This window comes from Colius striatus, chromosome 10 (genome assembly GCF_028858725.1).
Source record: "Colius striatus isolate bColStr4 chromosome 10, bColStr4.1.hap1, whole genome shotgun sequence".
Lineage (NCBI taxonomy): Eukaryota > Metazoa > Chordata > Aves > Coliiformes > Coliidae > Colius > Colius striatus.
The window spans coordinates 14,744,261-14,771,274 of record NC_084768.1 but is presented as its reverse complement, the minus strand read 5'-3'; the positions used below and the strand labels follow the sequence as shown (position 1 = coordinate 14,771,274).

Below are 27,014 nucleotides of genomic sequence, written 5' to 3'. Positions count from 1 at the left end.
GCAAGATAGAAGTAAACCAAGAAAAAAATGACAAATAATATATATTACCTATGTCATACGTGGTGTAAGGTACTAGTAATATGCCTCAACATTGCTGGCAGCAGTTAACCACCGCCACCAAGGATTCTGCCTGTTGAAGGCGCTGTTGCCTTGCACTGCCCGTCCCGCTGTCTCGGGATACACCACCTCTGCGCATGCGCCTGGGTCAAGGGGCTATGGCCCTCACGGACTCTTTGGGAGTTTTTCAAGACCCTGCTAAGCTCTCCAGAACTTTCCAGGACCATGCAGAGACGGTACTGGGCATGCGCCAGCAAGAGGAGTGTGTATAAGGACGGGGTTAGCAGAAGTGCATCTTGTTTTTTTATTTTCCCTGCGCCAGGCTGGACGGAGCAGCGGAGCTCTTAGACAAAGGGACCGCGGGGGCGCTCCACGTGGATTCGCGGTGGTGACTATTGTGCCTTTCTCTCTCTCCTTTCTGTTTCCTTCTTTTCTTTCTCTTTTCAGGGTGGATCGTTGTTAGCAAAGTAAAGTAGTTTAGCGTTTGACTACTTTTTGAGTCTTAATTCTCCCGAGAATCTACGAAATCTGATCACAGTAACCTGTTTGATTGAACATCATTCAGGAGTTAAGCCCAGCCGCCCCCAGCCACCCAGAATTGTCTGAGGTCGGTTGGAAACCAAGGGAGTTTAACCTGCCAAATTGAAATCAACAGGGGATCGTGACGCATCGTGAAGTGTTTGAGGTGGTAAGAAGTTAGTTAAGTATGTTTTTGTAGTGGTTTTGACTGGGCCAAGTTTTTTGGTAGTGGGGGGAGCTACAGGGGTGGCTTCTTTAAACAAGGAACTGCCAGAAGTTTTCTTTCTAGCTGACAGGGCTATTGCCAGTCAATTCTAAGATGGAACCCACAGCTGACCCAGGCCTGGCCAATTAGTGACTGAGGTAACACCTCTGTGAATAATGTATTTGAGTAGAAGTTGTTAGGCAGCTGCTGAAGTGGGAGTGAGAATGTGAAAACATCTTCACAGACACCAAAGTCAGTGGAGAAGTAAAGGAAGGAGGGTGTTTAGGCCCTGAAAGAAAGACTCCCCTGTGACCTGTGATGAAGACTATGGTGAGGCAGCTGTGCCCCTGCAGTCTATGGAGGCCACTGGGGAGCAGAGATCCACTTGCAGCCCATAGAGGAGCCCACACCAGAACAGCTGGATGCCTGAAGGAGGCTGTGACTCTGTGGGAAGTTCACCTTGGCAGGTCCTGGGAGCCCATGGGGAGAGAGGAGCCCATGCCAAAGCAGGTTTGGTGTCAGGACTTGTAATCCTGTGAGGGACTCAGGCTGGAGCAGTCTGTCCCTGAAGGACTGTTCTCCCAGTGGATGACGCACATTGGGGCAGGGTGTGAAGCAGTTCCCCATGCTGAAGCAGTTCATGAGGAACTGTAGTCCATGGGAAGGGCCCACACTGGAGAAGTTTGTGAGGGACTGTTTCCTGTGGGAGGGACCCCATAGTGGAGCAGTGGGAAGTGTGATGAGGCCTCCCCCTGAGAAAAAGAAGCAGCAAAGTCCATCAGTAATGAACTGATTGCAACTGCCATCCCCCATTCCCTGCACCATTTGGGCAGAAGGAAGGAGAGCCCTGGGAAGAGGGAGGGGTGGAGGAGGTGTTGTAAGATTCAGCTTTATTTCTCATCTCCCTATCCTTACTGTTTCTTTAATAAATCAAACCTTTTTCTCCCTGGGTTGGGTCTGTTTTGCCCATAATACTAACTGCTGAGTGATCTCTCTGTCCATATCTAACTCACAAACCGCTCATTATGTTTCTTTCTCTCGCCTGTCCAGTTTAGGAGGGGGAGTGATTTTATGATTTGGTGGACACATAGCTAAACCACCACAGTCTTCTTCCACTTCCGCAGCTCATGGTGGCAAAACACCAATGGAAGATTAAAAATGAAGAAAGATAGCATATTGCCCACTTTCTGCTGTATGAGATACAGAATAGGAAAAAAGAATAAATAGAGGTAAGAATATTTTTGTGGAGTGTCAGTTGCACTTTCAGTCACCTACAAAGTGCTATTTGTTCTCTTGTCATGGTTTAAATCCTATGACAACCACCAAACCACTCAGTTGCTCAATCACTCCTCCTCACTTCAGCAGGATGGGGAAGGCTCATAGAATCATCATATGGTTGGAAAAGACCTTTAAGATCATAAGAGTCCAACCAATAAATCAGAAGGAAAAGTAAAGCTTTGTGAGTTAAGGACGGTTTAATAGAATATCACAAACAACAAACAACCATAACAAAAGAAACACACTAAGAGAACAGTGCCCAGTGCAACTACTCACAGCCTGGAGCCCGACAGAACAGCCACAGTTAACACATGCATCACCGTGCCCCAGCAGCTCCCTCTATGTACGGAGCATAATGTCAGCATGGTGTGTAATAGCCTGGCCATAGCCCTTCAAGATGGCATCTGGTGAAAACTAATCCTATTGTAGCAGAATCCAGGACACTTTTTGCTGTGGCTATGGAAGCAGGAATGTACTACTCTTTAATAGGACTGCAGAAGGTGTAGCCTAGTTATATTTATCTGTCTGTGCCACCTATATAACTACTTTTCCCGTGGTTCTGAATTAAAATGTTTTGGTTTGGTGATGGATTAGAAAAGTATGTTGAAACATATAGCAAGTCAATAATGTAGTAGTGTATGTCTAGGATGGATTGATTATTAGTAGAAGTACTCATTACATTAACCAAAGTGCATTGGAGCCCATGTGCAACACAGAGACCACACCAAAATTGCAGTTTACCTACAAAACCAATATTCAGCAAAACAGATATAGAACGTAGTAAGAGCTGCGAGCAACAATCAGAATGAACACTGTGCCAGGAAATAATTTGGCCCGTGTTGACTTACAGCACAAAGAAAAGTGAAAGAGATGACATTAAAAAAGGATAATATGGGCTAACGAGGAGAAAAGTCATTATGAAGAGGAACTGAAGCCAGACTGGTAATAAACCAGACTAGTAATGCTCTTGATATAGGCAGACAAATAGAAGTCACTATTTTTTTTTCTGTATTCTTTTATCCTCTTCTCATGTCTCCAGAGGTGCCAGAACACTCCATGTATGTAATATTCATCAGTGTCACTTCTTTTTACCCTCATTTTCTTTAAAATATAATTAATTTCTCTCTTTTTTTAAGTTTTTAAGTTAATTGAAACTTTGCCTAACGTTTTTTGGAGCATGAGATTGGTTGATTTGAGGGAAAGAAGGATTAGTTCGTTCCTAAAAATAAAAAATATTTTTAAGAGTGTAACTTGAATCATATTCACCTTTTCCAGACGTTAAAGCATTTAACAGAATCATTTAACCCAATATCTTAGTGAACTTTTAGCAAAAAAAACCCACACACAAAGCAGGAGAAAATAAAGCAGAAAACTACACAACACTACAACTGTATGACACTTTTGCTCAGTGAAGGTGAGATATGAGGAAATGCGCATATCCATAAAGAATGAAGATGATACTCACTCCAAAATCACGGGAACAGGAAAAGGACTTAGGAAGCCTGGGGAAAAAAAGATCAGCACCAGTTGTAGAGATAGTAAAGAAAGAAGTTCTGTATTTACAAAAAAAGATAGTGTGGCAAGGAAAGTCAGCAGTAAAAGACTACAACTGCTTTTAGTGTTTTTCTAACCTTCATACTTCTTGTGCCAAGAGCTAAGCAGTGTTGGAATTTTTGAAGGGTAACTGATTTCTGTGTCAGGTGCTTTTTTGAGGAGGAAAATAAAAAATGGCCTGAGGTCAGAGCTTTGAAAAAGATATGTTTAAATTACTGAGGTATCTTGTGGAGTCATTTGTGATGTTGAAGACATAGGGCGGCTGCAGAATGAGGTTCTACAGTCTTGGGGGTGTAAAAAAAACCAAAAAATGCTATATATCAAACTGCATCAGAGAGGATGCAGAAAAAGGTCTTGCAAAACTTACCAACTACAGGATATGGTATGCCGCAACTGCAGAATAGCAGCAGACTCATGAACATCCAGCAGTGGAAGTTCTGCATGGTTATGAGTTCCTTAGTTTTGTGTGCTTAGTTTTGGGTTGGTTTGTTGATGCTGAAGGTTTTTTTTCCTAAACTGCTAACTTTAAACATTAAAAACAAAACAAAATTAACTGCCCTCCCCCCACCTTGTGTTCCTCCAGATTTCCTCTTATTAAGGTTTTTATAGTCCTAAAAAAATACTCAAGGTTTGTATAATTTTTATAGTCACAAAGGATGTATTTATTTCCAGAATTATTTTTTCTTTTGATAGATATTATATACTAAGTAGTATGAAGAGTAAATTAATTAAATGAATGATATAGAGACATAAAGACACAAAAACTCACTGCAGAATCAATTAGTTTTTATGACTCACTATATATGGTCTATCCAGTAGGATTCTGCTATTTTGAAATGGCAGATGGATGTCTGCTTGAGCTTTCCAACAGCTATCGTTCTAGTTTAAAAATACACGTTGAGTACTTAACATCTTGGATCTAGTTAGATAGCAGTTACTCTCTGAAACCTACAAGTTTTTTAAGCAAAATTCATGCTGAAATTTCCAATCAAGAAAGACTCCTGAAGATACATGTCTCTGGCAAAAAATAATTTTATGGAACCAGTCTCCTATTGTAATTAATGTGAGAAATTATTCAAAATAAGTTCTTTAGGATTGTATGTAACACTTTAATTTTCATTCTATAATAATCAGAACCTATATTCATTGCAAAGCAATTCATAACCATCTTCTTAACAGTTAATTTTTAAAAAAACACAGTATTTATTTTGCTTTTTCAGTTAGAGTGCAAACAGCAAAAAATACCTCACCATGGGGAAATACCAAAATAATGCCACATTCACCTCACTGAAAATCAGATTTAAAAAGAAAAAAAAAAAGCCTTTGCCACAAAAATACAGGCAATTAGGAAAAGCAGATAAAAAAGAATTTTCTGGGTAGCAGTACAATCATTATGACTGTGTGTGTCCTCAGAGGAGTCATCAGCAGGGACTTCCAGGCATCCTATTTTATAAATCAGGATTCAAGTTCTGTTGAGTGAAGTTCTTCTAGAGCAGAGTTACTAAGGGGCATAAGAGAGTCTTAAGCATTGTTAAAGCTATTTAGTAGTAATATTCATGGAGCAGAAGTAGAGTGGAAAAGATGGTCAGAATGACCTGATATTATGCAGGAAAGAAGAATAAGGTTTGCTTTAATTAACATCATGCTTTCTTTAAGGTAGAGGTTATACAACATCATTAGGAACTACTAATCCAGAAGGATATCAAAGAACTGTGAGATGAGAGTATCACAATTCTATTTATTTTAGTGTAGAATAAACACTAAACCTTTGTTACCAAGAGCCAACTCTTACTTGTTCTGAGTGTAATTCACGCTGCCAGATTTAATCACTGTTCCACAATACATGGACCTGGGATTATACATATGGATGCAACTGGTCTAAACTGTAGTTCAATTCAGATTATCAATAGTTCCCAGATTTTTATCAAGTCAAGTGTCACTAGGATTTATCTTTATTTCTGCAGAAAATTTTGGTTTAACCATATTGTCCTATTCCTCTACCACAGAGAACTTGCTAGATTTTTTATTAAAAAAATAATAACAATATACATGAACCTAAGCAAAAGGTCTATATTAAAAAATACTTATTTAGCTAATTATTTAATTCAAATCAATTCACCCTACTTAGTTGTTTAATATTTATTTTAAAACATGCATATGCTCACTACCGTAACACAGTGAAATCTCAAGTAACAGAACTGAGATGGATAGTCCAAGAACCTGACTATTTATAATCATCTGAAAAAATCTGCTAAAATTTTTCCTTCTGAAAGCAGGGGAATAATATATACCACTATATATGCAGTAATTCACTGTCTGACACTTTTGTATGATCTGCATCAGATGACTTATTACATTGCAGCCATCACTGAAACAAACCCAAGGTTAGAGTGGGGGCAATGGGGAGGGATGGAGATAATCCATTAAACAGAATCAGTGACAATGTATCCAGTGTCTGAAAATAGAGACAATTTTTAGTTTCACTCTTTTAATTTATTTTTCCTTATGACAAAAACTATCTATCAGCAATTCCACTGGTTTTGGTACAGTTTCTTTTGTCTCCCAAGACTGCAGGTCTGACATACATGAAGTTTTAATCAAAACTTAAAATGGAGTAATAATTTTTTTTTCATAAATGCCATCTTGGATATAATCTTTAAGATATGTCTTCTGTCCTTACTATCTGAAAAATGCCAGAGCACTCTATTCTGGATTTTTTTTATGCATTCTTAATTTTTGACGTTTACTCTATGGTGTGAAATACTCAATTCCAAAAAATTTCGTTAGGGAAAGTTAAAATATTGCATTTCAATCTTGAAGAAAGGACAAAACTCTCCTTTTTTTCATGTCATAATCTCTGGTCTTCCACATATAACTGGAATATTTCATTTGGTTTACAGTTTATGGTGTGGGAAATGATACAACAAATGAGGTTTAATCCCTCTTCAGTGCTAAAGTAGTCCAAAGATGATTCAGTCTTTCAGGTATTAGCATGACCTCAATATGACAATAAATTTAATTTTATAAGCATTCTTTCAATTATAAATTTTTTAGAAATAGTTATCTTCTTTAAAATTCCAGTATTGATTATCCTGATACTTAGAATCATTTTTATAAAAATAGGGAATTAAATTTTAGACTTAAAATTTTTAATAATGTTCATCTTAGGAAAGAAAAGAGAGATTTTATAAGGAAGGACATTTCATTGTTAATGATCTCATAGCTAGAAAGGATAAAGCTGTGTTCTTCTTATATTAGCTTTTTTTATTGAATTTCTCCAGGCCTTGTGTCTACACTAGTGACCTGAACTATGAAAGGTTATTCACAATGGAATTATCAATACCCTTGAAATTTAAAAAAATTAGAACTGAGTATATGGTAGTCTTATGATCTCATGATGTATTTTATAAGGTGTTTTGTTTTTTTTTTTTTTTCTGGATACTATAGAATTTGCATATACCAAGCTTTAAGTTGAATTTAAGATTTTGATTTACATCAAGCACCAGTAGAAAAAAAATTATAAAAAACGCTGGAGTTTAAAGATGGAAAAATAGCCTTTTAGTAGAAAGCAGACAACAGAACTTCTTTTTTCACAGCTATGTCACCAACATCCCACTTATCCTTGAGCATGCCAGCTTGAGCATCACTTTTTTAAATAATCAATATCACTCAACAGAAAAGCATTAGGCTAAGAGTCTTCCATTATTGTGAGGATCTGTCATGATATGTCTTAAAAGTAAAATCTGGAAGCTTCTGGTTTTTCCACTATTATTTTAGGGAAATAATTGTGACAAAGTATGTAACTAACCAGATATGTATGCCTTAGGGTTTGATTATTCTGTTTTCAAATTGCTGGGCAGCCACTTCTCATGTGAAATTATTTGTGGATGATTGAAAATCTACCAAGCCAGGCTCAGATGGTTCCCAGCCTGTTCAATATCTTTTTGTATCTGCAAGATAGTACTAGATCTTTGAGCTGCTGGTTAACTGGGGTAGAACAGTTACACAATCCACTTACTTCCCCTCTGTAAGGAATGAGGCTCCCTTGTTTAGAATTACCACTGTCATCATCACCTAACATACTGAGATTGGACAAAGGCAGCAAACCATTAATAATGCCGATTATAAATTAAATATCTGGACAACTGTAGAGGCAAACAAGTACCAATAACAAGCTTAAGTTTTCTGACCACAGAATAAGCAATGATACCTCATCAGCTGTAGGTTGTTCTTTACAAACAGTTGAGGAGTCTTCTCTAGAGACAAAGTGAGTTTCACATTATAATAAAGTTTGAGATCTTCTTTTATTTGCGCTTGATTGTGAATAAATTGTATTTCACACTCTTTTATATGATCCAAGTGACTAACCAGGTGAAAGGCTAGAAGTTAGCAGAGATTCTTCATGATTCATTATATTTTATTACGTCTGAGAGAATTTCTTTCCCAGTGATCCACATAAACTTCCTAAGATGTTTCCTATTCTCAGCATGGAGAACAAAAGTCCCTCATTTACTTTTATTAATGTATATTCTCCAGACAAAAAGAAATGGAGAGTTATATCTATTCAAGATCACATTGTTTCAAAAAGACAGCAAACGAATGAACATGTTTTATAGCCCAGTTTATCATCTACAACTTTGACTGTTACCTTTTTTGAATTTTAGGTTCACATTCTAAGTCTGTACTATTGTAATAAATTATTAATTTCAGACATGTGTAGATGAGCATGAAAGCTTCATATCCATTACTAAAAAAGACCCAATGAGAGATGAGCAAAGTGTCAGTGTGTCAGGTTCCAGAGCTCAGTACTTGCTCCCAGGTAGAATTTCCTGAAGTAACCACTCATTTGAAAATGGATCCTTATTATGTATGATAGCAAGAAATAGCAATTGACAGCAAAGTATAGAGGTCACCACTCTTCCCTTATACTATCACAGTTGTTTGGCAGGTATGTACAACTGCTGGGCCTGACAGGGTTTGAAAGGGTTTGTAATTTGAGCACAGTATCATTTCTCAGTATGGCAGGTTTGTATCAATTATAAACAAAATAAAAATATCTTTAACTTATTCCAGGTTAAGAGCAGCCTTGATGGTTTCATCAACTCTGGGTGAATCACTGAAAATATTGTAATGCTATATTAATATTGAAAGATTTGAATAATAATTGTATTTCTTTATCATAAGCTCCAAGATACTGTATATCCAAATATGCCTTCCAAACAAAGTCTGCTATCTTTGTTTTGGGCTAGGATTAATATTTTCTCCTCGTTGTCTTCCAGCAATAGCTTTATATTGCCTTTATCTTACCTCATACATAAAAAGATCCCAAAGTATTCCACAGATATCTTATACTTTAAGACCTAGAAGCTCCTGCTGAACAGAGGAAAGGATTCCTACTTGACTGGCAGCATTGGGTATTATTTTCCACTCTCTGAATTTTAATGTGACTGCATCCAGGTGGAAGGATATGTTTCAGTGTTACAAAGTCTGATAATTGACAAGTGTGGATAATGATTGCTTGATCTGATGAATAAAAAAGTCCTGGTTTATTTCATATGTATTTTAAAGCAAAAGTTATTTTAATGTAACCCTAATCAAGACTCAGGCGCTTCCACTGATGCTAACCAATAGAAGTCAGTAACAAAAAATAGACTTCACATAAATTTCATCACATCTAGGAAAACGTATAGACTTTGAACAAAAAAAAATCCTAGATTTAACTTCAGATCATCTCCATTCATCCTTGGAAATACCACTGACTAAAGATTTATAATGTTCTAATGTTTACACTTTATAAAATAAATAGCTGACAAAATAATAACTACTGCTATAAAATTTACCTATTTGCCCTGAAATAAACATTATTAACATCTTCAGTTGTTCTTTTCTGCTGCTAACGATACTTCAAATTGATAGTGAACTGTGTTACCATTTAAAAGAAAAAAGTCCTGTGAATTCACAAAATACATGTATATATTTAGATGCATTATATTTACCCACTTCCTTCCCCACCTGAATTTAGTCATTCATGAAAGTTTACTTTTATTTATCATATCAGATTATTAAAGAGGAGGCAGGCAAAGAGAGGTTTGGGGTTCAGACAGATACAATGAGCAGAGATTCTAAACAAAGTTTTGTGAAATGACAAACCATGCCAGACAGCTAAAGGCAAGCATAACTTTCAGCTGCCAATAATTCTGCTGAAGGTAGAGAGAATCTGGGTTTTTTTACCTTTTTTGTTTTTAAATAGAAGTTGTTCAATTACTTCTGTGTGCCACTATTTTCTACCTAAGTCTCCATGAAGCAGACTTAAAATATCTAACTTGAGCTACTTTGGAAAACCAAGTCTCCAGTATTACAGATATAATTTCTAAAAACAGTATGAAATCCTGTTCAATCTGATAGAAGAACAGCAGCATATTATTTGGATTTCAAAAATAACCCCTTCTTATTGCTGCTATCTTTTTTCTTGAACATAGACTGAAATACAGAAATTTCATAGTTATTTCATTGTCTTTGATGTTTTTTCTTACCAGCAAAGCAAGCAGCTACAGCCTGGGTCAGGTACTCGGAGGAGCAGAGATGCCTCTGGGGCTGCAGCCCACTAGCGCAGAGGACACCACAGAGAATCTTCCAGAACTGAAGCTTCTCCACACCACAGCAGCAGTGACATCCGGTCATCAGGAGAGACAGGGAGCTGATCAGAATCAGGTATTTGGTGCCCAATCCTACACATGGAGAGTGCCTGCTGAAGGGCTGCCCATGGTACCTGAGTGCCAGCAGCAGAGCCAGCCCAGGCAGGCCTGCTGTACACACCTCCCTGGTCACCTTGGCCTCTGGCACAGGGCAGAGCAGTCTTGTGAGGAACAGCAATTCTCATCTGTCTGGCTTCTCCTGCGGAACAAGGAAGTTTTATCAGTCCTCAGTTCAGGGGAAAAAAACACCCATGACTGTAAGTGTTTTGATTTTCTGAACTCTTTAGTGTATATTGTCAGTTACATCTCAGACTGCAACAAAGGGGATAAATATTTGCTGTTTTAGGAACACCAGTGTAGTTTGCCACATTCTGGGACTCAAAATTGTTTGAATAGCAGAGAAAGATAGGCTAAGTGCTCTGCTGCAAATTAGCCCTTAATACATGTGTTGAAGACTTAAATGAGACAGAAGTTTTAAAGGAAAGCGATTCTGTTCCAAGACACCCGTTTTTTGTTTGTTTTCTCTTTCCCCTGACTCTGTCTGAATCAGGCTGGAAATGTAGAGTAGGCCTCTATGCAGCAATACCTTCAGGATGTTTATATTGTGAGACATGCAGTTTTTCAATGTAGAGAAGGAGATGTTTAGTGTGCATGTTTCAGCTAGGATAGGGCTAGTTTTCTTCATAGTAGCTGGTATGAGCTATGTTTTGATTTGTGCTATAAACAATATTGATAATTCAGGGATGTTTTAGTTACTGCTGAGCAGTGCTACACAGAGGTCTTTTCTGCTTCTCATTCCACCCCATTAGCAAGTTTGGAGTTGGTAAGGGACACAGATGGGACAACTGACTCCAGTTGACCAAAGGGATTTCCCATACCGTATGACATCATGCTCAGCGTAGAAAGCTAGGGGAAGAAGGAACGGGGGGAATGCTCAACTGATGGTTTTTGTCTCCCCAAGTAACTGCATGATGGAGCCCTGGAGATGTCTGGACACCTGCAGGCTAATGGGCGGTCTCAACCCCTTGGCCTGTTGTGTTTAGTTGCTAGTATGTCACTTAAGAAACCATGACATTTGTTTCCTTCATCTATGACTATTTCTAACATCATTGCTTGAAATCAGAGTGCTCAAAAGCTACCATGATCCTCAAGTCTCATGCAGATGCTGATGAAGTTTGAGACCCTGGTTTGAGATCCTCTCCTCTCTACTTTCACACACTGATGCTGGCTGAGATCATGCGTAACTTAGGCTGAGTTTGCTAGAGATAATGCCTGGAGTCTTGCACTACAGTTCTGGTGACTCTGATGTTCCAGAGCCCCTACTGTGCTCAACAGCTTTAACCCAACAGTCCAAGGCAGGGACTTCAGTGGTTTGTGACAATGCTTTGAGAGTTTAAGTCACTCATCTGTGGGATCGGGGATTTTGCACAAAGAATAATTTTGCTTTAGTGACTTCAGTGACTTCTTACAAAAAGTGAGCAGTAGACCTCTCTATCTAAATGTGTTTTTGGAGTATCATGAAGCAATGCTTTAAGTAGTTTTACTTTAATAAGTCCTTTTTTCTGCCTGTATTGTTCTTACAGAGTCTAAATTTTGTGTCCCCACATGAAAGCACCATTTGTATTTATTACAAATAGATCAAAGTCTACATAAATGCTTTATTTCATTTATTAAGACAGTTAAATTTATTGCTATAAAAATACATTTTTGTGGCTACTAGACTGTATCTTCTCATGATCTATCCTGTCATATAGTCAGAGGATTAAGTTAATGTTCCTCCAGATATCTTTCATCACTCTAGGCAGCTTAGTTAAAATCCAACATTGTCATAAGATTGTTTATGGTGTTCTTTGTATGCTTTGTAATGCTTGAAAACTTCTGGGAAGAGACTGTTATGAAACTATCGCTATAGCGAACATCACTTGTGAATACAGATATCGTACAGATACAGTTTGATTTCTGCTTCATTTTTTTACTTGCACGTTGACAATTTATGCTGTATGTTCCTGAAAACACTGACTGAGGAAAGATATTGGTTTTGCTTTGGCTGCTTAAACTTATTAATGTTATTTTATTTAAATATTATTACATTTATTTACTCTTGATCAGGTTGGGGGGGATTATGTTTCTGGGTTGCAAGGCTGTCTGAGTAAATATTTATTGATGCCACAGGTAACTGCTGTTTTCCTTACACTGTTGCAGTATGATATTCCCAGTGATGATTTTGGTTTGTTTAGACATTTAACAGCAATATTTAAAGAACATTGTGTTATCTGAGCTTTATAGGAAGGCAATAGAATATTCTCTTCTTTTCACCCCTGTTGTAGATTTTCAAATTTATAGCAAAGAAAAATGTCAGTGAGTGGCAAGACTGTCTGGTCCAAAAGAAGGCAAACAAGAATGTGACACAGCAAAGACAGAACCTAGACTCACTGACAGGGTATAGGCCCCAGCTATGGGGCAGAGATGGTGATGCTAACAAGTCAGGGCAAACAGAGGGCTCTACCAGAAGGTACTTGTTAAGGGATTCTAGGTTATGACTATTTTTTTCTGACTTCTGTTTGTAAGGAATCCAAGTGCTACAGACATTTCTTTACTGTCTTTTCTTCTCTGTGAGAAATTTTTGAGAATATTTCAGTTGGAAGGGACCTACAGTGATCATTTAGTCCAACTGCCTGACTGATTCAGGTGGCAGCTTTTTATTGGTGCTAAATTACTGCATGAGAGGTTTGCCATATCAGTCGCTCATGCAGTACAATTGGAAGCTGCAATACTAATTCAGTGCATGCACTTCTTGTCACATACTTCTTGTCTTGGACATTTCTCTGAAATTGTGAGTTTACATCATTTTGGTGTTCTACTGGGTTTTTTTTTTCTGTTTTGATACACTTTAATAACATATAGCAATGAAACAGAAATCTCAAATACATTAAGATCCTTTGTCTTCTGAAAGTAATGGCAGTGAAGAAAAATTCTCTAGTCTTCCCACTGCATGAGTATTGAGAGAAATCATAGGCTGATTGGAGACTTGGTTTGTAATGCCTATATTCTTGCAGGGTCCATCCAATATCCTGAGCCAAAAGCAAACACTGGAGTAATCTAGGTAGCCTACACTACATTGTTAACTATAAGTTTATTTTTTCCTTGTGAAGGGAATGTCAAATTGTATCCATGCTCTTAAGAGATTTTAGTTTTTTTCCTTTTCTTCCATTTGAAAATTTTGCGGCCGATTCCACCATCTGCTTCTGCCTATTTTAACTAATCAAGTGGGAGATATTGAGGTGGATTCCAACAGAATAATCAATAAAGAAGACCTAGATCAACCATGTGGCATATTGGCAGAGAGGCAATTTCTCTCCTTACTAACAGAAATACTCTTTGGATTTCATATTAATCCCCCTTGAGAACTAGCTAGATGAACTTGCTTTGGGGAAGAGCTTGTGAGGATACTGATTTTTGCTGAAACTGTTCTCAAGGAAAAATAACTACTGTGAAAACGGTTGTTTATCAGACTTCTGAGTCAGGAGCAAGTTATCCCGTATTGTCATTGAAGGTACACTTTTAATCCCAGTCGTGACTTCTATGTTAGACAATATTGAGACTTGATGTGCACTGAAATTGTTCAAAAACTGAAGTTGGTATAAATTACATTAAACCTAATGTATCAAAATACTTGCATAATCAATACTAGTTTGTTTGATATATTTTAAACAGCTTTAATCACCGTGAATTCTTGTGGTATTAATGCAAATGTTGCAAGTACTTATATTGACTTTCTGCTGCAACTGAAGATTAATTACTGTGACTAGACATTTGTACACAAGTCTTAACAATAATGTATGCATATAGAAACAATAAAAAAGTGAAGAATGGAACAAGACTTCCATATAGAAGTAAAATACTTTTTGCTTTAGGAATTAGACATTATTAATGAGATGTATGCATTTTCCAAACGAAGTTGGAAAAATTATCTTAATGTAAACTTATAGCAAATAGCTAGCCACATCTCTTGTTACTACAATGGTATTGCTGTGAAGATATTCGTTCTCTACATTTATGAAACACACTGACACAAAAGCTATATGTTCATTATATCTTTTCAGTTACATTAGTGTTACTAAATTCTTACTTATCTTTCATATGCCCTGAATGAGTACTTAATAATGTATTTAAAGTTCCAGAATTCTTAGTACAAATACAAAAGCATTATTTCCTGAGTTTGCCTAATTGGAGACATATCTGCTGAATAGCAATTCATTTAAAGTAAAGAAAGCTTAAAGAACTTTACAATATTGGGACATACTAAAAATAAACTTTTGAAATTGATCTGAAGACACTTTCAAATTTTAGATTCTCAAATAATAAATCCTCTGTGGCTGTATATTTACATAAAATTAAGTGCTCTGTGAACAGACGTAAAATTTCTGCTAATAGGAAACATATCACAGCTCGAAAATATTTGGGGGCTGCCTTGGTAAGCAGAATAGTCATTATGGTAATTGCAACATTTTTACTAAAGATGGAATTTCAACCTTAAACTTCTTTATTATTCTACTATTTATTTATTAGTTTATTTTGTAACGTCTTTACTAATTTCATTTAGAACTACTGTGAAACTGAAAGTTCTCAGGATAATATGTAAGGCCCAACACATCACTTTATGAAAAATGTTGGATTTTAAATAGCATCATATATCAAAATTTACATTTCAAGTTTCAAGAAATCAGCTTTGACTAATAGTAGCTTGATATAGCTTTTCATCTAGCTGTTTTTCAGTGATATTCGATGCCATCAATTAAGTGATTTTTTTTTCTTGATCAATCTTTTATAATTCTCTGTCATGCAGCTTTAAACTTGATTTGATTCTTAGCTATAACTCTTCTTCCAAATGTTATATTCCTATTTGTCTTTCACTATGGCATTCAGTTTACTTTTTTTCTAAATACATTCTATTCTTTTTCCTCGTAAGATCTCCTAAACTCTTAATTCTAAAAATACTGATTTTTTTCTGTTCTTTCCATAATTTCTTGTATTTTTTCCATAATTTCAAGTATGTTTTTCATGAGCAAAATAATTAAGAAGCTAATCTTAACTTTCACAAACACAAGTCTTTCAGCTTTGGAATCATGGTTATAATTTTGTCTGGAAAACAAAAAGGAGATTCCATAAGGAATAACACATAAGAAGACAGACAAGAAATAGTTGGAATTTCAAATGAGGTACCTTTAGAGAGCTTAAGTGACTTCAGATCATGTGTTAATGATTAGTTTTTTAGTGCTTTTGCTAGTTCAACTGCTTCAAAACATTGGAAAAGCATTTATCTTATGTTAGAATATTGTTATATTAGGCCACCACAAACAATTTATAGTTAAGTAAATACCTGCACTGATTTGATTTGACAGTATTTTTTTTTATAAGTTCTTTCCCTATACATATTGAGTACAAGTTTTTTTGTGACAAAAAAAAGTTTTAGAAAATTAGCAGTTTTCACAGACTGACAGAAATACTCAGGATCAGATTCTGAACTTGTAAATATTCATCTTGAAAACTTGATTTTTAAGGGCTCCAATCAGAGAGCAAACATCCTGTGTAATTCATGTATCTAATCAAAGCTAACCAACACAGCCTGAATTTGAAATGTCAAATGTTTGCAATAGGCAAACACCACACATAATTCTTCATCTCTGCATGTTCAAAGAATGTCAGTGTGAATCAAACACAAGTTGCAAAAAGATCTGATATTCACCATAGTATTTACTCAGCTTTTGTGAGCAAGATGGACAGCTGTAATACCCGGTTTCTGGTGTTTTTTCAGGTAATCAATACTGCATTAACAAGTCTTCCTAACACTTTTCTTGTTAACATTTTCTCATAAAGAATATTATACTAATAGACCTCAGCACAAGAAAAGTACGATTTTCTGTCAGTGTCCGTGATTTAGATACTCACATTTTCCAGTCACTTTTTCAAACGTATCACAGTTTTCATCTGATAAATTGCAATTTTTAAATTGCGATTGATGTATTTTAACTGATTTGGTTTTTTTCTCCCCATTCCAGTTTACCTACCTTACTTTATGTGCATTAGTCCTAAAGAGCTTTATGTCTATTTACAGTCTAATTTTGATGTCAGTCTACATTGTTGTTACACCACCCCTTAAATCTCTTCTTGGGCTTTTGTTGAAACACCCCATTGATTTAAAGATCTTGTTACTTACCAGGGTATGTTCTGATTCTCTAACCTCTTCATACTGCTTGGTGGTGACTTCAGTTAATTGCATGATTATCGGATGATAATATGGTAGCATTAAAATGAATTATCATGTAATTGCTGTTTTTCCCAAGGGAGACGGGACACTTAGTACATGTTAGTTCATGGAAAGCGTGAAGCAGTGTATTTCCACTGATGCATTCAAATAACCACAGCTCTCACTTTCTAAAATATGTCCATATTACAAAATCCTAATAGAGATTTAGAAATTCAATTTCAAAATCTTTGGTTTTTTTCAATTATATCATAAAGTGATTTCATATGGTCTCATTTGAATTGTCCTATTCCCATTGGTACTTTATCATAAATATTAACAAGATTAAACATTATAGACCATAAGAGTCACCATAAAAAGTATTTTCTCTAGTCAAGCTTAATTAATTTAAATATTAAATAATAGTTAAATACTAATATTCCAGCAGTGTTTCAGATCTTGAGCTATGAATATGAAACATGGGCAGAAAAATGTGTAAGTTATGGGATAGACTGTTAATTACATCTCATATACATACATATACTGTTAATTACATTTCATTACATCTCATTGGAAGAATGTACCTTTTAGGACCTCCCGTGTGAATGTGTTCTTATGCAGGACTAGCTGAACAGAATTCCTTCTGTCTTGAAAATTGTGTACTTACCTGTCTTTTACTGGAGTGTCTGTGCACAAAAGCAGGAAACTAAATGGAAAAACAGTTTATGTTTTCAGATTGAACAATTTTGTAAAGATCACATTTCACTGCTCAGACCTGTTTTCTCAAGAATGTTTCTTGCTTTCAGTTGACATGATTTAGGAATTCAAAACACCTAAAAATTGGAAAATTAAACAATGGATATGTAACAACTTCAACTCTGCCTTCTCTTTGAGATGTGGTCCATAGAATCATGTTAGAATAAATAAAGAGTAAAGGGTAAAAGGTAAAAATTAAATGAGCAACATAAAAGAGCAACAAAGTCATTGCACTACCCTATTGTGCATTGCATCACTGGAAAATCATTAAAGATTAGCCTCCCAATCCCATGGCCTCAGTGTTGTCTACTTGAGTAGATGGTTTCTTCATCATGTGGCCTAATACAGCTACATTTAGGACACATTTCTGGAAGCACATAAACTTTAGATGTTTTCAGCACTTAATTTGAAATAATTACTATCCAGAAAATCCAAGTGCTTAGTTTGTAAAAGTACTTTGTGGATATTGCAAGAAAATATCATGAATTCTAAACTGTAAAGAACATAGTTGTGTGCAATTACAGATAATGTACTTGAAATGCAGAGTGCTAAACTGTTAGTGATAATGGAACAATTTTCTGTCTGACATTCTTTTAGTTAAAATTTTTTTGTTGTATCAAAGCATTTTTAAAATTTGTGCTAGAGTGCTCAAATGGAAGTATTTTTTTACTGTATATGAATTTACACAAACATGGCTCATGAGGAAAAAATCAAAACAACAGCATGTGTTCATCCGTTCCATAAAACGGAATCCATTGAAAATTCTTACATGCTTGAAGGAGAAAATAACCTTAATAATAATTTCATTTCTTGTAAAAAAAAGCTACAGCTTTGGTTTCTGGGAGAAAAAAAATAGAACAATAATTGTTTCTTTTCTGTATGTTTTGCTCAGGTCTTTAGCTAAATTAGAGATAATATTAGTTAAAATGTCTTATCAGTGAATGCAGACATAGCAATGTGGCATCTACCTGTACCTACCTCTCCAGGATCTAATTGTTCCATATTTATATAAGAAACATAATTCTTGTAAGAATAATTCAGAAGTATTCATTTTCTATTCACATTTTAATTTTTCTTTAAAAACATACACAGGATGCGTTGATGACTTTCAGAAGCTTGATAATCCCAGATTACAGATTGTTGTTTCTAGAGTTCATGAATTCATCTGATGGTGAATTTAACTATTTAGAATTGATGATTTTAAAACAAAAGTCACAACTCACATCCCACATGACGATATGAGGGTTTTTTCCCTGTATCCCTTTTCCTGCACTTTGAAATAAGACATCTTCTTGGATGTCCTTGTAAACACATCCTTACGAGAATTTGACAGATTTTACTTTTCACAAAGTATTTTAATTATTATTTAGTCTCTGCAGCATAATATATGCATTTATCCTCTCAAAAAATGCTGGGCAAGATACACTTTTCTACTGTTAAATTTACAGGAGTAATGCCAATGCCAGTGTTTGTTGCATATTAAATGCAACTGGAAAAAAACCATCAAACCACTTAGTTTTCAACATTCGTAATATTGAAAAAGATAAGATGAAAATGTAAAATAATAGGTTTTTTTTTTTCATCTGGAGATAAATGCAAAAGCCTATGGAAAGCTCTGAAGCAGTAAATGCTTTACAGAAGAGAATCACTAAGCTAGTACTTTTCCCTTCTGGAACAAAGAACACAACAAATTCAAAATGCAACACTTTTTAGGCAAACTAAATTATTTTGATACAGAATAGGGAAACTAAATACAACTGTGTTTAGACAATAAACTGACATTAAATCATTGAGAAAATGATTTTGTGTTACTTTTATAGAAAGTATGAAGTTTATGGAGACTGAGACTTGATACTTCAGTGCTCTTCTGCTGTGGAATTAATAGTTATAATAGGGACAGTGAGATAATCTAGAGAATGAAAAATCTTCCCTTGGTGGAGGAGGATTGAGTTACAAGACATGTTAAACAAGCTGGACATCCACAAATCCATGGGTCCTGGCTGATGTGATTGCTAAGCCACTTTCCGTCCTTTTTGAAGAATCATGGAGCATAAGTGAGGTGCCTGAGGAGAAAGGCCAATGTCAATCCAGTCTTCAAAAAGGGCAAGAAAGAGGAATTGGTAAACTACAGGCCAGTCAGCCTCACCTCGATATCTGGAATGAAATCCTCAATGTCATTTGTAAATAGATAAAGAAAAATACAGTTATCAGGGAGAGTCAACACCAAAGAGATCCTGCTTGACCAACCGGATAGCCCTCTATGAGAGTATAACTGGATGGCTAGATGAGGGGAGAGCAGTCGATATCATCTACTTTGACTTCAGCAAGGCTTTTGACACTTTCTCCCATAACATCCTCATCAGAAGGCTCAGGCAGTGTGGCTTGGATGAGTGGACGGTGAGGTGGATCAAGAGCTGGCTGAATGACAGAGCTCAGAGCATGGTGATCAATGGCACAGAGTTGAGTTGGAGGCCTGTGGCCAGTGGAGTTCCACAGGGATCAGTTCTGGGGCCAGTCTTGTTCAACATCTGCATCAGCGACCTGGATGAGGGGACAGAGTGTACCCTCAGCAAGTTCGCTGATTACACCAAACTGGGAGCACTGACTGAGTCACCAAAGGCTATGTTGCCATTCAGCAGGATCTCGACCAGCTTGAGATTTGAGCAGAGAGGAACCTCATGAGGCTCAACAAGGAGAAGTACAGAGTCCTGCATCTAGGAAGGAACAAACCCATGCACCAGTACAGGTTGGGAATTGACCTGCTAGAGAACAGCTCTACAGAGAGACCTGTGAGTCTTGGTTGATAACAAAGTAAACGTGAGTCAGCAGTGTGCCCTTATGGCCAAGAAGCCCAGTGGCATTTTGGGATGTATTAAGAAGAGTATGGCCAGCAGATGGATGGAGATTGTCTTCCCCTTCTCTGCCCTGATGAGGTCTCATCTGGAGTCTTGTGTACAGTTCTGGGCTCCTTAGCTCAAGGAAGACAGAGAACTTCTCAAGAGAGTCCAGCGCAGGGCTACCAAGGTGGTCAGGGGACTGGAACATCTTTCTTACGAGCAAACGCTGTGGGAATGAGAAGAGAATACTAAGGGGGATGGCATCAGTCCTTACAAGTAATTAACGGGTGAATATCGGGAGGATGGAGCAAGACTTTTTTTCTGTTTTCTCCAGTCACAGGACTAGGGATAATGAACATAAGCTGGAGCACAAAAAATTCCACTTAAACACAGGGAAAAACTTGTTTCCTTTGAGGATGAGGGAGCGCTGGCACAGGCTATACCAGGAAGGATGTGAAGTCTCTTTTTCTGGAGGCTTTCAAATTTGCCTGGATGTGTTCCTGTGAGATCTAGATGGACCTGTTTTAACAGGACAGTTGTACTAGGTGATCTCTAGAGGTCTCTTCCAACCCCTACCATTCTATGATTCTAAGAAAAGAGCAAGCAGCAAATGTAATTTATTTTTTTGTGTATATCTAAGAACAGATAGTAGACAAGTAGAAAAATTATAACAGGACTCCTTTCACTGTGAAGTGTAGTAGGTCCAGTCACTATAAACAGTCAGTTTAGAAAGTTACCATAGAACTATCCTCCATGTTTGCTTCACTGAAAACAGGTTTATGCATAATGTTTCAGTCCTTCATCCTCATTGAGCCCTAAGTCATAACTCCTGGTAATCTTATGTTTTCCTTACTATTTGCTACACAGCTGTGTGGTGTTATGTTTTCCTTGAACCTGACTGGGATTCTGGTATTTTAAAGCTTTTCAAAATGTCTTCTGGTATAATAACCTATTTCATGATACTTTTTAAACTTTACTGACAAACACCTACTGATTTCTCTTTTGATTCCTACATTCTTGAGCTGTCCTGCTCTGAGCAGTGAAGAGTTTACAAAGCTTTGAGCTTATCCCTGGAATCTGTATACTTTGTCAGACATATTTGCTCACAAGGATTCTTAAAGTTTTCACTGTCTTACTGTTTGTCTCCTGTACCCTTTTTTTTTTCATTTTATTTTTGCCTATGACAATTCAGAAATGTTTAACAAGACCTCCCTGAAAAGAAACCGAATTTATAAGAATTAAAATTTTATTTAAATTGTTTTATATCTTTATATTTAGAAAACAACATGTCTTGGGTTTGTTTGCTCTTGTGTGTGTAGGTATATCATATGCATACATGTTTGTAAATCTTAGACTTCATCATCTAAGAAGGAAAGTTTGTAGTAGTGCTATGTTATTTTCATAATTATTATCAGTGCAACTTGTGAGAGTTTTATGATAAACACAGTTTTTTCAATTCTTATAGATAGTATAGATCATGCTGGAATAGTGCACATACGCCTGAATGATATATCGGTTTTATGAGTCTAAGTACATCAAGAGAATGAGTTTGAATGCATCTTAGGAGCAGCACAATGGGAAATACCAAACAAGTGTTTAGAGAAATATCATAGTGTTTTCTAGGTACAAATTCTTCTATCATGTCAGAATCTCCCTGGTCCAGTTTTCTCTCTCTATAACAAAATGATCAGAACAGTCACGCAGACTGAAAGGGCTTTTAAACTAGAAAGGAACAGAATAGTAGGCTCAGAAATTGCATCTCTAGCCTCCAGATCTGTCGCTGAGCTCACCTGGGACAAACTGGATACCAAAAAGCAAACGCTTTGTTAACTACACAGACCTCAGTAGTCGTGCCAGTACCTTAAGGAAGCTAAAAATCTGCTATCAAAGGGCTATCTTGAGAAGCAAATCAGTGGAAAGTGTCCTACTTGCCAAATGTTTATTCTTAGCAAACAAGACTGCTTTGACAGGGTTGTTTATGTTGCTGCTCATTAAGTAACGGTATATGTGGGGGTTTTTTTATGCCTTTTCTGAACATTTAGATGTGTAAATTAAACGTGAGCTGAGGCTTCATTACTATTCTGAGACCATTTAGGTGTGATGATGAGTAAGTTTGCCCATGAATTCTAAAAGTCTGACAGAGGGACTAAAGAGAGATTTGTTTGGTCAAATTTGCATGCATATTTACTCTTTAGCTGCTCACAGTGGTGATGAAGGAAGTCTGGATGATATTTTCCTCTGTTCATTTTTTTAGTTTATTGCCTTTTCATACAAAAACACCACTATCTCAATGTATGGTTTCATTTTAAAAGCTCCCAATAAAGTAATATTTAAGCATACGGAAGGTACATATACTATTGGCACATTCAATGAGGAACAGAGGTGGCCAGTTTAACAGAACTGATAATGTTCTAAAAATATTCAGTGTATCTTTCAGAGTGTGCTAGAAAGGTCACCGTTGCTATAAAGTTGTTCTAAATACTTGTACTAAGAATATAATTCATGACTAAACAGTTTTGAACAACTTTGAAAAAAGTGATCTTATTTCAGAGGTAGATAATTCGTTTGGGTTAAACACTTAAACATTTGAGTAAACATTTCATATGGTTAGTATCAGATAAATATAATGTTAGGGAACTATATAGAACTGTTTAGCATAGTGTGGTCAGAGACTATTTGCTAAATTCAAAGCTGAATATTTACGTGAAGTCTTAACACATTTGTATGCAGAATTTTCAGTGACTTTGCACACAAAGGTAAACATTTCCTGTGTCGGTTTAAGCTTTCTTGCTGAATTCACACAGAATCGCGGAATCTCAAGGATTGGAAGGGATCTTGAAAGATCATCTAGTACAACCCCCGTTCCAGAGCAGGACCACCTAGAGCAGGTCATGCAGGAACTCATCTATGCTATAAAACCAGAAAAAAGTTAACAAACTTAGTAACAACACTACTGAGGTGAAAATATTTTTTTGATCAAAGACACACAGAAAGAAATGAACAAATACCCAATGGAGGCAAGCAGTAATACATAGTTCAAAAATTTGAGGTAGCCCATTCATGGATTTCGAACATTGGCAGGCCCAAATGTTGCTGCTCATCATAGTAGCTGATAGTGATAATATCAGAATTCTGTAACAGGTACTGGATAGGAAAGAAACCCTGGAAGGCAGATAGAAGAAATAGATAAAATGGCTTTAATTTTAGAAGCTGCACTTTACGCTGCAAAAATAACGTTTTCACACAGATAATGCTGCTGCAGTGTAAAATTTCAGAGATGATAGATCAGTTATAGGAAGATATTTGTTTAGGATAGGGATCAAAGCAATATACTTTTTCCTTATTTTAATTTATTAATTGGTTTCATGCTGCTTATCTCTCTAGTAATTTCTTTAATCTGTTTTAAGGAGAAAGTGAGGAGAAAAAAAGATCAGAAAAATTCCTTTCAGTGAGACAACTCTGAAATGATCTTGCACTCAACATTAGATAATAGATTCAACTTTCTGGTTAGGGCACCCCTTGGCATCACCTTTGCTTAACAGTCACCTTGCAGCAGTATTTCTGTTTCTCTTTTCGAAACAAGCTTAACAGAAATTTTGTTAGATCTTTGGTTTCTTGAAGATGCCCAGGTAGCAGATGAGGCCAAGGTTACCTTTTCCTTTTGTGCTTTCATAGAAATTATCACTCTTTTTTGGTTTTTTTCCTCAGAACGGTAAAATCTTTTTCTTTTTTGTTTTTTTGATTCTTGGTAAATTATTTTAGAGTAATACCATCTATCCAGTGCTGTACTTCAAATGCGCTGGAAGCCTATGTAAGTACAGAATGAGCTACACATTCATTAAGTGGTATTTATCATCATGTTTCACTAGCATCAATTCAGCTTTCTAATGCTTGTCTCCTAACAGAGTGATGATAAGCCCACTTAGGTGAGTCTTTGTATAACTGAGCACCCTTGTCTAGTCTGCCATCCTCTAAGCAGCAGGGTGGTAATACTTATGCAGCCCCAAGTCAGTATTTTGATCTTGGTCCTGAATTGCATTTTAAGCAGATTCAGGCAAATAAATACCTGAGTAAAACCCATCACATTAATGAACTGTTGGTCAAATCTGCCTAGTTGAGAAATGATTTTTTTTTTCTCTGAGATTGCGAAGCTGCTTTATCCAGAGTAAGTGTTGCTTTGATTGTGAACAAGAGATTATTTGGAACCAGGAATTTTTCATAACCTTTCCTGATTTTTCAACTTGTACTCCATCCTGGCATTTTAAAGCCAAAACTTCTTGGACTTTAATACTTCCTTCATGTTTTTTCCTCCCCTTTGGATAGTTCTTGAGTTTTGAAATGGATACATCGAAATGTTTTCCATGAAACATATTACATTATGAGTTGTTTGTCCATGGGCCATTCAGAGGGATATTAAAGGATTTTTAATGATATTGTAAATACTTGAAATATTCTGTGTATTTTCAAGTGCCCGGATCTACTTTGAACTTAGAATGAAAATAATTAGCTTTCTATTTCCTGCTTGTTATTCCTTTCATCTGATACAAGAATTACGTCCTAGTTACACATCTGTTATGATACCAAAAAAAATGGAAAGAAGCTGCAAACAAAATTTTAAAAAAAAAGTGTCAGGTTGTTTTCTTTTAGTCTAAATCAAATCTCAAACAGCAGTCTTTAATTCTCTTAGGTTTGCATGTGGATTATACTGACACATTCTTTGTCTGTATACCTAGAAAAGACAAGTCTCAGTCCCCTGAGGCAAAACTGGAGTGCAGATGATTGCTTATATTCCAGCTGTCAATTTTTTAAGCTTGCTTTTCTCATTACAATCTCCTAGCAGCTTCTTTATTCCCATCAGGAGTCAAGTCTAAATCCATCAGGTTCCATAAAGTTGGTGTTAGTTTTAGCATCCATTATCAGGGAAAAGCTGATAATACCTTTAGGACTGAATCCACTGCTGTAATGGGTGTTTTCCATCATGTTTGATACTTCCTGAGATATCTGCTTCTCTGTGAGTTGCTTGCAACAACTAAGAATATTGTTTTGTCTAGGTAAGCTATTCTCAGTTATTAAAATAAAAATATCCATGAAAAAGATTATGTATATGAGATACTAGAGCACCACAGAAAGATTTATAACCATAAAAGACCTGATATATGTGTTGTCTGTCAAGGTCAAAGTTCAATGGATTCAGTGCTGTAAGGATTTTTTTGAGACTGTGTTTCTTTCCAGAATAAAGAATTCTGAAGGCTGCTGAAGCCCATAGATCTTCTGATCCCCTAAATCTCTCTGCCAAGCATTTGAATATTTGAGAAATTATTTCCTTCTGTCTATAAAATGACCCTCTCAAGCTCCACTGTCACCTTCAGCTCTGAGAAATATTACAGGCGTCATTTTTGCATACATCATCTGAACTTGGAAGAATGAAAACCACGGCAAAAGGATCATTCTATCTTTTTAATGATATTGTTTGCCCTAGTAACACATTAAGCAACTGCAATAGCAAGATATGAATGCCTGACTGAAAGCTGAATTGGTGAAGGAATTCTTCAACAAAGTCTTGGCCATATGTACTTGACTGTCATGAAAGGTTAAACTATAAATTAAAAGTGTGAAGCTCTGAGAACAGCCTTCAGCAAAAAGCAGTGGCTGATGAGATAGAGACCCAAAATACTTAGGCCACTAATTACTACTAGGAGTAGTCAGTATTCCAGGGAACTATAGCCCTGGCTTGTGACTTCACCAGGAACTGGCTCAGGGGAGGGATAATTAGAAACATTTGACATCTGGTGAATGAATCCCAGACCAGCATAGTAGTGAACATAAGGAAAGGGAAAAATCAGCTAGGACCAGGAGTGTCCTGTTCAGAAAGAGGCTTCTACTTGTTCAACTACTTGCTTGTTTCTTCCCCTCTTATCAATGCATCAAGAACTAAAAAATACAATGCAGGTATGAAGTGCAGTAATAGAACAGTAATTTCAGCACAAAAAGTATTGATGTTAAATACAAATAAATTATGTGAACCATTCCCTTTAAACATACTTAATCAAAATATTTGCAGATAAAACCTCTAGTAGCTCTGATGCTGCTTTCTTTCCCTTCTTTCAAAAGATAAAAAATTGTTCAATAATTTTACTTCTACTTAATTTATTTTGACAGTCTGTTTTGTCAAAGCATTCTGCCCTTTGTTTCTGGTAGATGTTCCTTATTAGTGCTCTGCAGTGGAATTTCACAGAAAATACTAATATATTTGCTTGCATAGCAGTTGTCACTTGGAATTCTATAATATAAACCCTACAGATTCTGATGGAAACCTAAACAGAATACAAATTGGCCAATGCAGCAAGCATCTTTAATAATCTGTAGTTCGTAGATTTTCAATGTTACCTAAATGTCTTTCAGCCTTACAACAGGGAAGAAACTTTGCAGTAAGAAATCAGATGCAGGTTGAAATTGAAATATTTCCCTAGAAGGTAGCCTCTCATATCAAAGTAAATTGTGCCTTTATTCACCAAATATTCTTGATTCCCATTCATTCTAATGCTAATAACCTGTAAAATTCAGCCTTCTTTTCATGTTATCAGTATGACTCAAATATAATTTAGTCTTGGACACTGTGCCTCTGAAATCACAAGTAATTGTGGCCCCAGTAAAATGAACTGAGAAAAGTTTGTCATTTTGAGGTCATTGCCTGTGCTAGATATCTCGTTTAGAACACTTAGTAAACTCCCCTCTAATCAAATTTAGCATTTGAAACCTGGACTGACTCTTACTGGCCTAAAAATAGACCTTCCCCTTCTGGAGTACGTTTGCCTACAAAACGCTATCTGTTTTCTTTAAGCAACTGCTTGTCTGTGTCTATCAGTAAT

The 27,014-nt window shown here is 36.3% G+C and overlaps 1 protein-coding gene across 4 annotated transcripts in view; it reads left to right on the top strand.

The window, feature by feature from the left end:
- Window positions 1-342: 342 nt before the first annotated feature.
- The window catches only part of ADGRL4 (adhesion G protein-coupled receptor L4), a 264,165-nt gene continuing 237,493 nt past the window's right edge, over window positions 343-27,014 (top strand). Inside the window, exons 1-3 of one of the 4 annotated variants that reach the window (XM_062004022.1) lie at window positions 343-445; window positions 1,832-2,010; window positions 10,150-10,324. In XM_062004022.1, the coding sequence (XP_061860006.1) occupies window positions 10,196-10,324 (129 nt within the window). In that variant the 5' untranslated portion in view covers window positions 343-445; window positions 1,832-2,010; window positions 10,150-10,195. Of the gene's footprint in view, window positions 446-1,831; window positions 2,011-10,149; window positions 10,325-10,544; window positions 10,566-27,014 lie in introns of those variants that run through there. The other 3 variants (XM_062004023.1, XM_062004025.1, XM_062004026.1) reach the window with 3 other exon arrangements.